Source organism: Palaemon carinicauda, chromosome 37, assembly GCF_036898095.1.
Source record: "Palaemon carinicauda isolate YSFRI2023 chromosome 37, ASM3689809v2, whole genome shotgun sequence".
Lineage (NCBI taxonomy): Eukaryota > Metazoa > Arthropoda > Malacostraca > Decapoda > Palaemonidae > Palaemon > Palaemon carinicauda.
The window spans coordinates 60145648-60159411 of record NC_090761.1 but is presented as its reverse complement, the minus strand read 5'-3'; the positions used below and the strand labels follow the sequence as shown (position 1 = coordinate 60159411).

Below are 13764 nucleotides of genomic sequence, written 5' to 3'. Positions count from 1 at the left end.
AAAAAACAAGTAAAAATTAAACTGAAAAAAAAAGAATAAAAAGAATAACAAGGCAATGATACTTTGAATGCTGGATCAAGGATGATTCACTGACTAAAAACATTTCAAATCATTGGCCTCTTCATTTGGAACGCCTCAGCAGTGCCTTGAACCCTCTCACACACTGTTCTTCATTTTCTTGCTTCCTGGATTCCGAGGTTCTTGTTTCTAATACCTCTTTCCATCCAATTATCCAATCCAATCCTTCATTACTCAAGGGGCTAACTACTGCACCATAATTGTTAAATTTCGGCCGATTTTCGGGCCGAAATTTTTTTGAAAATTTCGGTCGAAAATTTTTTCGAATTTTCGGTCGAAATTTTTTTTCGAAAATTTCGGCCGAAAATTTTTTCGAAAATTTCGGATGATTTTCGGGTCGAAAATAAGTGGCTCCTTTACACTTGGTAATGGTAGAAGAGAATCTTTAGCTATGGTAAGCAGCTCTTCTTGGAGGATACTTCCAAATCAAACCATTTTTCACTGGTCTTGGGTAGCGCCATAGCATCTTGGGTTAGAGTTACCTTGCTTAAGGGTACTATTTTACGTTTCCTTATTTCCTTTGCTCCCAAGGCCTTATAGCATCCTACTTTTCCAATTAGGGTTGTAGCTTATCTAGTAACAACAACAACAGCAAAATAATAATAATAATAATAATAATAATAATAATAATAATAATAATCATAACAATGACAATAGGTCTTTTTCTCATTTCCACAAACTCTTCCGAATTGCATTTGCTTTCATCAATCTATTATCTTTTATTCTCTCCACACAGCCGGACCATCTCAAATCAATCTGAAGCATCTTTTCACTTCCGTATTGGAGAGTTGGCTTAGAAATGCCTTTATATATATCCTTTTGGCATGGCATAAACAACAGATGTTTTATCTCGATCATTTCCTCACATTTTGCTATATTCTTTTATTTATTTTCTTCTATGACCCATCGTTTCATTCTATTATCATCCGAAATGTTTACTACCAAATGTCTCTATAAATCTGCTATCGACTAAGTTAAAAGAAGATGATAACGATCACTACAAAATGAATAAAGTAAATATCAGAAAATACAAAGTATGGTATTTTTGGGGGTGGGGGGGTGGGGGGGGGGAGGGTTGTGGTAGCCTATTGGAAACGTCCCTGCCTGGCGATCTATTGGAATGGGCTTTGGGACTCACTCGCTCCATAGTTTCTTGTAGTGTCTGCAATCTCACCATCTTTGAGAGCTAAGGATGAAGCGTTTGGGGGATCCTATAGGGTCTACCTGCTGAGTCTTTCTCACCAGACGTCATGTAGGCTTTTCAAGTCTGTCAGTCGATCCGGATGTGCCCGGTCATGCATTGATCAATGGGTGTCTGTCCTCAAGCAAGTCATTCATGAGTAAATAAGTAAACATTCGCCAGCTTGCTAGGCTTGTCATGACTCATCTCAGAGCTGTTAATTAGTGCCATCCATAAGCCTTTAGCTCCCTAAAGATTACAGGGATGCCAGCACCAAACCCGAGCAGTCTTATGCTAGGTTTAAGCCATTGCCCCTCTACAAGGTTACACAGCTCTTTGCCCTAATGTATGTAGGCCTTAGGGTTGCAGTGGCCTGCTGAGTCATCAGCAGCTATTGCCTGCCACTCTCTGGTCTTAGCTTTTGAGGAAAGGGTGCTTGGGCACTGATCATGTGTATATATGGTCAGTCTAATGCATCATCACTGTCCGTTGCCTCTGCCATTCTTGAGAGACCATTAAACCTTTAAATGAATTCCTGCATCTTTTTGTTTTGAACTATCCATATTTTCTTGTCAATATAACATAAAAACAGCATATATTCATTAATATATGCAATTGCAAATAAAAAAAACTCGCGCCCCCTAGCAAATCAACAAAAGACTAAAGTCTCGCCAACAACATTTCCTTTGCGTGACAAATCTCATTGTGATCTTAAGCTTTTATGAGAAAAAATATTTCTGAGAACTCCTCTGAACAACTATTGGAACTTTGATAATTATCTTTATCATGATTTTGACATTATTTCATTGAAGCCACCAGTAAGGTTAAGTTGATCTAGTTAGAAGAGATAGAGCCACTGAGAACCCTGGCTTCTAAACTTGCAGCGAATGTTTTAATGTTGAACAGCGTGATATGAGTCTGTCTTCAAAGTTTATATATGACATGTCTATTTGAATGTTGTGCCTTGTCTCACTATATTCTATATTCTTTATTCTGTACTTCTCGTATATAATCTAGTTTATGCATTTTCTTATTTCCTTTCCTTCTTGGTTTATTTCCCCATGGCCGTGGAAGACCATGGTAGAGAGGCTATAACACTACCCAAGACCAGGGAATAGTGGTTTGATTTTGAAGTGTCCTTCTTTAGAAGAGCTGCTTACCATAGCCAAAGAGTCTCTTCTACCCTTACTAAGTGTAAAGGAGCCTTGGGCTTATAGCATTCTATTTTTTCAACTAGGGTTGTAGTTTAGATAGTAATACTATTAATAACAATAAACTCCCTTATATTGTAAAGAAAAAGTGTCTCGCTATATATATATATATATATATATATATATATATATATATATGTATATATATGTATATATATATATATATATATATATATATATATATATATATATATATATATATATATATATACACTGTATATAGGTGTGGGAGGAGGAGATGATGATGATGATGATATTTTTTATATGCCATAAATCCTTTTACTATTGAATTCACTCTGCCTCGGGATCAGAGACCCAAGGGGGAATTAACTTTATGATAATAGCTTCTGGTTGGCCAATGATTCGAACTCGGAATAAAGGAAACTGGGGTTTCAGTGACTTATCACTAGGCCACAAAGTGTTACTGGAACCTCAGCTTCTTTGGTCCTAGTTCGAATCCATTGCCAAACCAGAATCTATTATTATAAAGTTAATTCCCCCTTGGGTCTCTGATCCCAAGGCAGAGTGAATTGTATAATAAGGCGTAGTAATGGCTCATTTGAATATATGTATAAGCAATGTAAATGTGATATATATATATATATATATATATATATATATATATATATACTTTATATATATACATATATATATATATATATATATATATATATATATATATATATACATATATACATATATATATATATATATATATATATATATACATACATACATATATATACATATATATATATATATATATATATATATATATATATATATATATATATATATATATATATATATATATATATATATATATATATATATATATATATATATATATATTTCCTGTAACGCTGACTTGCAAACACTCAGTAAACAACAATCTCCCACAAATTTCCCAAACTAGCGTGTTATAGTTAGGATAGGGAGATGGGATAGGAAGGGTTGAATGTGTGTGTGTGTGTGTGTGTGTGTGTGTGTGTGTGTGTGTGTGCCTGAGAACTCTACCCCAAGACAGTGGAACCATGGTGCAGAGGCTATGGCACTACTCAAGATTAGAGAACAATGGTTCGATTTTGGAGTGGCCTTCTCCTAGAGGAGCTGCTTACCATAGATAAAAGAGTCCATTCAATTGTCATCAACAGTTTTGGAGGCGTTGTTTCTTTTTTTTTATTCATTATTTTATGTATTGGAAACATTTTTCATTTTTAGTGTTGTATTTTTACATTCTGTTCTATAGAAGGCTTTTTAAGGGTTGTGGTGGCCGAGGTGGTAACGTCCCTGACTGGTGAACGCCAGCAAGACTGGGGTTCGAGTCCAGCTCACACTCCTCGGTTTCTTTGGTCGCTGCAACCTCACCATCCTTGTGAGCTAAGGATGGGGGAGGGTCTGGGGGAGCCTATACGTCTATCTACTGAGTCACCAGCAGCCATTGCCTGTCCCTCCTTGGTCCTAGCTTAGGTGGAGAGGGGTATTGGGCGCTGATCATATGTATATGGTCAGTCTCTAGGGCATTGACCTGCTCGATTGGACAACGTCAATGTGACTTGCTTCTGCCATTCATGTGCGTCCTTTAAACCTTATGTTTGCTGTATAAAATACTTGCTATTTTTACTTATAATAATGATAATAAAGATAGTAATAGCAATGCCAATAATATAACAAAAATAATGAAACTGATAGAAACAACAATAACAAAAATACTACTACTACTACTACTACTACTACTAATAATAATAATAATCAATGTTGCTCAGGCCCTTTTCACTCATGTTACTACCAAGCACAGTCGACTAACTATCAGGTACATATCTCATACTTTGTTAAACAAAGACAAAATGGGAGTTAACATCATTGCTTATACGACTTGCCTTTGAGACAAACATATTAACAAACTAAGCTGTCTGTATTTACAAATACATATACATTGTATATCTTAACATTATCTATATGTATATGCATATGTATATGTGTATGTATATATATATATATATATATATATATATATACATGTATATATACATATATGTATATATATATATATATATATATATATATATATATATATATATATATATATATATATATATATATACACCTTCCTGAGTGGAAATACATTAACGCAGTGAAAGGGCTTGTGTATCGTCATGAACAGCCTACCCATACTAGGTTGGTTTGCTGTTAGCGTGCTGACTAAAATCTCCCACCATCACCAAACTGCAGTTGGCCAGAGTGGTCATAGAAACTGGATAAACCCCAGACATGGATATGGACATGTCTGAGGCCTTTGTGCTGAAGTGGACTAGAAACGGCTGTATTTGTATACACACGTATGTGTGTGTATATATATACATATATATACACATATATATTATATATATGCATATGAATATATATAAACATATTATATATATATATATAAATAAATATATATATATATATGTATATACATATTTATGTATATAATATATGTTTATATATATTCATATATATATGTATATATATATAAATATATATATATATATATATACATATGCTTATATATAATATATGTTGATATATATATATATATATATATATATATATATATATATATATATATTCATATATATGTATATATATATACTGTATATATGTGTATATATATGTATATTTATACACATATATATACATATGCATATATATACAGTATATATACATATATATGAATATATATAAACATATATGCATATGTATATATATATATATATATATATATATATATATATATATATATATATGAATATATATAAACATATATATTATATATATATATAAATACATATATATGTATATATATATACTGTATATATATATGTATATATAAAATATCTAATAATTGTACAGTTCATATACCACTATGCGAAAGTAACTATCCATTAAATAGGAACTTCGAACAATTAAGCTGATTATGAATGTGGAGTGGCATGAGTCGAAAGGTCAGACTCAAGGAAGCTAGTTGCTTCAATGTATCTTATCACTAAGAGGAAACCAACACAGACCTTGTTAGTATTCTGAACTTATCGCTATGAGGAAACCAACAAAGACCTTGCTACTATTCTGAACTTATCGCTACGAGGAAACCAACAAAGACCTTGCTGCTATTCTGAACTTACCGCTACGAGGAAACCAACAAAGACCTTGCTGCTATTCTGAACTTATCGCTACGAGGAAACCAACAAAGACCTTGCTGCTATTCTGAACTTATCGCTACGAGGAAACCAACAAAGACCTTGCTGCTATTCTGAACTTACCGCTACGAGGAAACCAACAAAGACCTTGCTGCTATTCTGAACTTATCGCTACGAGGAAACCAACAAAGACCTTGCTGCTATTCTGAACTTACCGCTACGAGGAAACCAACAAAGACCTTGCTGCTATTCTGAACTTATCGCTACGAGGAAACCAACAAAGACCTTGCTGCTATTCTGAACTTATCGCTACGAGGAAACCAACAAAGACCTTGCTGCTATTCTGAACTTATCGCTACGAGGAAACCAACTAAGACCTTGCTGCTATTCTGAACTTATCGCTACGAGGAAACCAACAAAGACCTTGCTGCTATTCTGAACTTATCGCTACGAGGAAACCAACAAAGACCTTGCTGCTATTCTGAACTTATCGCTACGAGGAAACCAACTAAGACTTTGCTGCTATTCTGAACTTATCGCTACGAGGAAACCAACAAAGACCTTGCTACTATTCTGAACTTATTGCTACGAGGAAACCAACAAAGACCTTGCTACTATTCTGAACTTACCGCTACGAGGAAACCAACAAAGACCTTGTTAGTACTCTGAATGGCAATGATACTTTAGAAGGTTTACATAAAATTAGGTTTTGTTCCGATAATTTTGATCTAAATTTTTAACTTGGAAAAAGATTGGTGATTTTTATATCGATATTTTGAAATTTTATTCATTAACTTACCCAAAATGAGGTCTTGTTCAAATTTAGATCTTCTAAATTTTCAACTTGGAAAAAGATTGGCGATTTTTATATCGATATTTTGAAATCTTAACAGACTGGTAAATTTCAAGAATATTTTTTTCTGTTCTGTAAATTTACTATTTTCAAATTTAAAATTTCTTTCCTCTATTTTTTCTTTTTGAAATCTTAACAGACTGGTATATTTCAAGAATATTTTTTTTCCGTTTTGTAAATTTACTATTTTCAAATTTAAAATTTCTTTCCTCTATTTTTTCTTTTTGAAATCTTAACAGACTGGTATACTTCAAGAATTTTTTTTTTCTGTTCTGTAAATTCACTATTTTCAAATTTAAAATTTCATAACTATTTTTTTTTCAGAATTGCTACAGAACTTTTAATATATTCATTTAAATACACAATATCATCTGCAGCGGTATTCCAGTAATAAGATATTTTCTTCAGGGAGCACTGCATACTAGAAGACTAAATTAATGATTTGAAGTTTTCTGACATCCTCAAGAATAAGTTAGAGTTGTTTTCTCCGCATCTGTTCACATAACAAAGAAACAGTATAATTGAATCCTCATCGAAGAACAGAGCATACGAAAACAAGTCAGACCTCTTCTCTATGCTATGTTCAGCTATTGAATCAGTCCCTTTCAATTTCCAGAATAGTGAAATCATAATGCACAGTATATATATATATATATATATATATATATATATATATATATATATATATATATATATATATATATTTACATACATATATATATATATATATATATATATATATATATATATATATATATATATATATATATATATATATATATAAATACACTGTATACATATAAATATATATACTGTATACATACATGCATATATATATATATATATATATATATATATATATATATATATATATATATATATATATATATATATATATATATATATATATATATATATAAATATAGACTATATTAGTCCCAAAGCCTAATTTGATTAGGACTGCATGTCTTGAAAACGGAAGTCGACAGAGAATTCTACGGTGAATAATTATTTCTCTATATTTGGTAAACTTTTTAACCTCCTTTTGGTGGCAAAAAAAAAAAAGTCCATATTTCTAATGTTGCACAGTGAAACATAAGTGTTTTCTCAATGGAAATGGAAATAATACATATACTCCTTCATATATGATGTACGTAAAGATGTGTATACTATAATTGCATGAAATTAAGGTGAGCTTAAACTGCCAAACTTTTATAATTCTAACGAATCAACAAAGTTATGGAATCATGGTTGATCTGAATTGGAACCAGAAAGCATAATCAGTCGCATTTTTTTTTCTTTATGAATAATGTCAGGTTAAACAAGACAAGCAAAATGTTTAATGGTCATATTATTCTACAGAAAAAAATTACTCCGTAGAGCAAAATGTCAAGGTTATCTTCATTCAGGGTATAATCCTGATTTAAAGAATCGTAAAATCTTCAAAACAAAAGAGCATCGGTTCACAGCTTCACATGAAACAATCCGATCCCACCTCTGGCAATCCTCCTTACGCTCTGATCTTCTTCTCGCACAAGAACCAGTTGTTATTTTCACAGTCCTGAACCGCTATCTTGAACGCAGCTTCGCTTCTGAAGGCTGCACAGCTTACGTGTTCAGGATAGACCTCTGGTTCATCCCACAGAGCATCGCTGGAGTCCATGCTAGCATCGGATTCCAGCCATTTCCAGTTTCCATGAGCGTCCTGCTTCCCGCCGAGCCACACATACCACAGACCTGTAGGAAAATACGATGACTTCACTGGACAGTAAACACTGGTACTTTTAGTGTTGATTTACACTATCGGTCCGGTCCCAATCCGCCCTCGCTCCAGTCCCGGTCCGGTCAAATACTGTTATATGATTTTTAAAGGAAAGCAATCACACTGGCGCTCCGGTCCACTCTCGCTCCGGTCATGATAGAAAAAAAATCAGAAAATGCAATAACAGGTTAATGTACACTGCGTAAATACATTTTCTAGTATCACTGAACAATATTCCTATACATATATGCTTTTTTTTCTAATACCTAATATTTATAATTTCGCTAAGACTGCTCGAACCGAAGGTGTGAACACCCCAGTAACTAGACCGAACTGAGACTACGTGAATCAACCCTTAGAGTTTGGTCTTTTAAAAAGCATCTCATGTTATTAATGAGGGATGCAAAGCTACATTGTGTGGACAATAAAGCGCTTGAGATTCACGATGACACAAAACCAAGCCTCTGTACCATGGTTTTCCACTCTCTTAGAGTAGTTTGTTCTATTGCTTGAGGGTACTCTCGGGCACACCATTCGATCTTATTTCTCTCCCCCTTGTTTTTTCAAGTTTTTATAGTGTATATATGAAAGATATTTTTTAATATTGTTACCGTTCTTGAAATATTTTATATTAATTGTTCATTACTTCTTTTGTATTTGTTTATGTCCTTATTTCCTTTCCTCACTGTGCTATTTTCCTTGTTGGAGCCCTTGGGCTTATAGCATCCTGGATTTCTAACTAGGGTTGTAGCTTGGCTACTACTACTACTACTACTACTACTACTACTACTAATAATAATAATAATAACTATAAAAATAATAATACGTTTTTTGTGTGTGATATGGGTCTTACTCTGACTAATATATAGATGTAAAATCACTTTCTTTTGAAAGACAACAGCTGAAATATACTCAAGAACAGAACTTCGAACTCTGTGCCAATTCTCCTACAACAATGATAAGAACTGGTTCCACTTAACAAGGATCCCAATTCTGTATAACATGCACAGTTATCTTAACCTATGGTACATTTCTTTTAGCGAGGCATATTTGCACCGACTCGCAACGGTGCCCTTTTAGCTCGGAAAAGTTTCCTGATCGCTGATTGGTTAGAACTATCTTGTCCAACCAATCAGCGATCAGGAAACTTTTCCGAGCTAAAAGGGCACCGTTGCGAGTCGGTGCAAATCTGCCTCGCTAAAAGAAATGGATTATAGTTCCTAAACGTGGGAGATACCGATTTTAATTATTTCATCGTGGAACAGCGCCCAACTTATTGTTCATTTCCAAATGATCCCTTCTGTGAAACGACCAAGTTATCTCAGTGATTGGACGGCTAAATATTTTGATAGGTACGCACACACGCATACACACACACAGATTCAACCCTTCCCACCCCCCACCCCTCCCTCTTTCCTAACTACAATCCGCTGATTCAGCAATTGTTAGAGAATGTGGTTTCCGAGTGTACCGCTCGAGGAAACCACCTCTCACCAGGGTATGACTACTCCCTCTCTCCACTGAGCGCGACAGGATATATATATATATATATATATATATATATATATATATATATATATATATATATATATATATATATATATATATATATATATATATATATATATTTCATGTCACGCTCAGGGGGATAACGTGACAGGATATAGGCCTATACTGTATATATATATATATATATATATATATATATATATATATATATATATATATATATATATATATATATATATATATATATATATGTGTGTGTGTGTGTGTGTGTGTGTGTGTGTGTGTATATACAGTCAGATGCATGTTCTTTGTTATATAAAGGAAATTAGCGGCTTAGATGACCTTTGGAAGGTAAAGTGTGTATTTACAGTTATCGTCGAAGAACTAATGTAACTACGATTAAAAATCTCATATACAAGGAATTACATATTTGAACAGGAAATTATCAACCTAAGAAATGGATTGGGTTCCATACGTTATTGAATAAACATGATAAAGAATATCTGAATCCAAATGAAATATTTGAAAAATAAGTTATTATATAATGTAATTTAATAAACAGAAAAAAACTGATGACAAAAATATACATAACTAAATAAATATTACTAAGTATATAGTACCAATTAAGTCAAGTACTAAAAATAATAACTATTAATTATGTACAAGATATTGATTATTTCTAACCTGAACCAAGTTCTTCCTTCAGGAATTCGACCACCCCGGGAATATTCTGCGGCGTTGCCAGATCTCCGCCTTCTTGTTGACAAAAATCCCTGGCGTCTCTCCAGGATAGCGGAGGTCCCTTGTGCGCCCAGAAACAGCCTCCTGCAGCTCTTTGGAAGGGCGCTGCACAAGCTGTGAATAATTGAAACACGCAACATTAATCATGAAGATTGAAACGACAAAGAGACGAGTTGAGGGTCTTTAACGGGTCATTCTTCTTTTGTTTATTCATTATTTCTTATTTCCAGTTTGTGTTTTGCTCACATATTAATTTTTTTCAAGCGTAAGGATTGAATTATTGTATAGCCTATAAATTTGAACATTCTAAATAATTCTATTAAGGATTTTCAAATGTTACATAATTGAACAATGTCGTTAAATTGTTTGTAAAGTAAGGGGAAATTAACACAGTAATTTGTTACTATGTCAGTAGCCAGAACTCCAATCCGATTGGAAAAGGATCCGGAAAAATACATTCAGGCAAATTATTTCTTAGAATATGTAATATACATCTCATACTTTTCCAATGCTTGAACTGTATTATCTTTGTTTGGATTGTATTTATACAAGTTCCACTTCTTTAAATATTAAAAATTTTCTTTTATCGATGATGGTATTTAAGGATGAGTCTGGTACCCCCAGGTCCAATTCGACCCAGACTGTGTGACCTATGTGCTGTTATTATTATTACTATTATTATTATTATTATTATTAGCTAATCTACAATCCTAGGTGGAAAAGCAAGATGCTATGACCTCAAAGTCCCCAACAGGGAAAAATAACCCAGTGAAGAAAGGAAACCAACTACAATAGAAGTAACACAATTAAAATGAAATATTTTAAGAACAGTAACAACATTAAAATAGGTCATTCATACATAAACTATATAAAGAGACTAATGCTAGTCTGTTCAACATAAAAACACTCGCAACAAATTTGAACTTTTTAAGTTCCACGATTCAACTTCTTAATTAGGAAGATCTCAGGCAAATGATCTTTTTTCTACTTGCAAAAAGACGCGACTTCAAATTCTAATGAAAAACAACTTTTGAAAAATATACTTAGCATACTATCACTACTTTGAATTCCAAATAGATCAGAAACTAAACATTCGTCTAAAATACTCTTTATTTCATGATTTGCTTTTCTTTATATTTTAGGTATTTTACCTTCCAGTAGAGGAATTTTGATTGATATTTTTCCCTGTTGCTACCCATGGACTTATTGCATCCTGCCTTTCCAACTAGGGTTGTGGCTGAGCTAAAATAATAACATGGACAACAACAACAACAACATCATCATCAAGACTGTTTTACTAAACATCTTGCTTTATTCATATTCTAATATTTTTTCTTTCTGAATCTAATCTGGCCAATTGTGTAAGATTAGAGCTTGACTCACTGGGCTGAGTAATCTTCTATTTAAAATAAATAAAGTGTCATGTAGAATGCTGATTATGTATACAGTATGGTCTTCTACTATAATATATCCATAAGGTTTTTTTTTTTTTTTGGGGGGGGGCTAATTTTAGTCAAATGCCCCTTAAAAACCCAATACCCATTTCTATAACCGTCACCAAATGCTTGTACACACACACACACACACACACACACACACACACACACACACACACACACACATATATATATATATATATATATATATATATATATATATATATATATATATACACGTGTGTGTGCACCCGGCTTTATTTCTCTAAGGAAATAACCATTTTCATAACACTAGATTTTACTATCTTCATGCATACACACACATATATGTATGTATGTATGTATGTATATATAAATAAATAAATAAATAAATATATATATATATATATATATATATATATATATATATATATACATATAAAGACTATTTATAAATATATGAATATATATATATATATATATATATATATATATATAAAGACTATATATAAATATATATATATATATATATATATATATATATATATATATATATATATATATATATACATATATATGTATGTATATATATATATATATATATATATATATATATATATATATATATATATATATATATATATATATACATATATATATATATATATATATATATATATATATATACATATATATGTATGTATATATATATATATATATATATATATATATATATATATATATATATATATATATATATACTGTATTTACTGTATATATATTGCACAGTACATATTATATTAAATATCTGAAATTACATGAATGAAATTGTCGAAGGAAACCAACAAATGCATTGAATGTTTTCAACCATTTAATCTTCAAGAAACCATAAATTCACCTGACACAATTATCACTGACCCAATCTAGCGTGAATTAATGATTTTCTGATTTTATTAAAACCCAATCTTCATTATAGAAATGGACTTTTGATATCTATGCTGAATTTTTAAAATAAAATTCCACCCAAACTAGAAAAAAATACAACGAACTTATTCTCTCCAAATGAAATAGTCTATAGGCCTAAATAAAAAGAAAAGAAGATAGGCCTAAGTTCTTACCGTCAGGGGATTCCGTGGGCACAGTTCTTCGGTATCGATCCAGTGTTTCTTTTATTTGACTTTGCATGATCTCACTATAATTTTGGATACTCTTAATATCTGTCATTCTGCCTTCCACAAATCTCTCAAGCCACTCTAAACGTTGTTGATGGTAAGCATCGAGAGTCGGGTACGAGCAACGACTTTCATGAGCTTGAAGAGTTGAAGAAATCTCTTCGATTCCTTGTTCCATCGTAGCTACGACGGGCGTCCCTGGCTCAGCAGCGCTTAGAGTCCCGCAGAGGAGCAAGGCCGCCGTTAGTAACACCATCTTGTTGGAGTGGACGGTTCTTAATGAGCCCGTCGCCAGGCTTCCAAGTTCCACGGAGCAATTTGCCATTAACCCAGATGTCACTCCATTTTACCCTAAATCTAGGCAAACTACCCTAAATACGAAAAAAAATATATTCTCATGAAAATGAGCGTTAATATCCTTGTAAGGATAAATTGGTTGCAGATAAGGGGGTATGATCCATAAAATATCGTACAAAACATATATTTTGAAATAGAAGTAGCCAAATAATTTTCAAAATATTAAAAATCTCCTATTTCTCCCAATTACCCTAGATTTAAATTTACTTTAAAGGACACATGATTACCCTAAAATAGGGTAATTACCCTGACTGGATGCACCGAGAGCGACAGGCCAGAGTCGGATACCCTAAATAGTTGATTTTAA

The 13764-nt window shown here is 32.4% G+C and overlaps 1 protein-coding gene across 1 annotated transcript; it reads right to left on the bottom strand.

The window, feature by feature from the left end:
• Window positions 1-7835: 7835 nt before the first annotated feature.
• On the bottom strand, window positions 7836-13455 carry LOC137629146 (uncharacterized). Its single transcript, XM_068360416.1, has 3 exons — window positions 13047-13455; window positions 10457-10627; window positions 7836-8238 (listed from the first exon to the last, which is right to left on the bottom strand). Exons 1-3 carry the CDS (start codon window positions 13423-13425, stop codon window positions 8012-8014), a joined length of 777 nt encoding a protein of 258 aa, XP_068216517.1. The 5' UTR covers window positions 13426-13455; the 3' UTR covers window positions 7836-8011.
• Window positions 13456-13764: the final 309 nt, after the last annotated feature.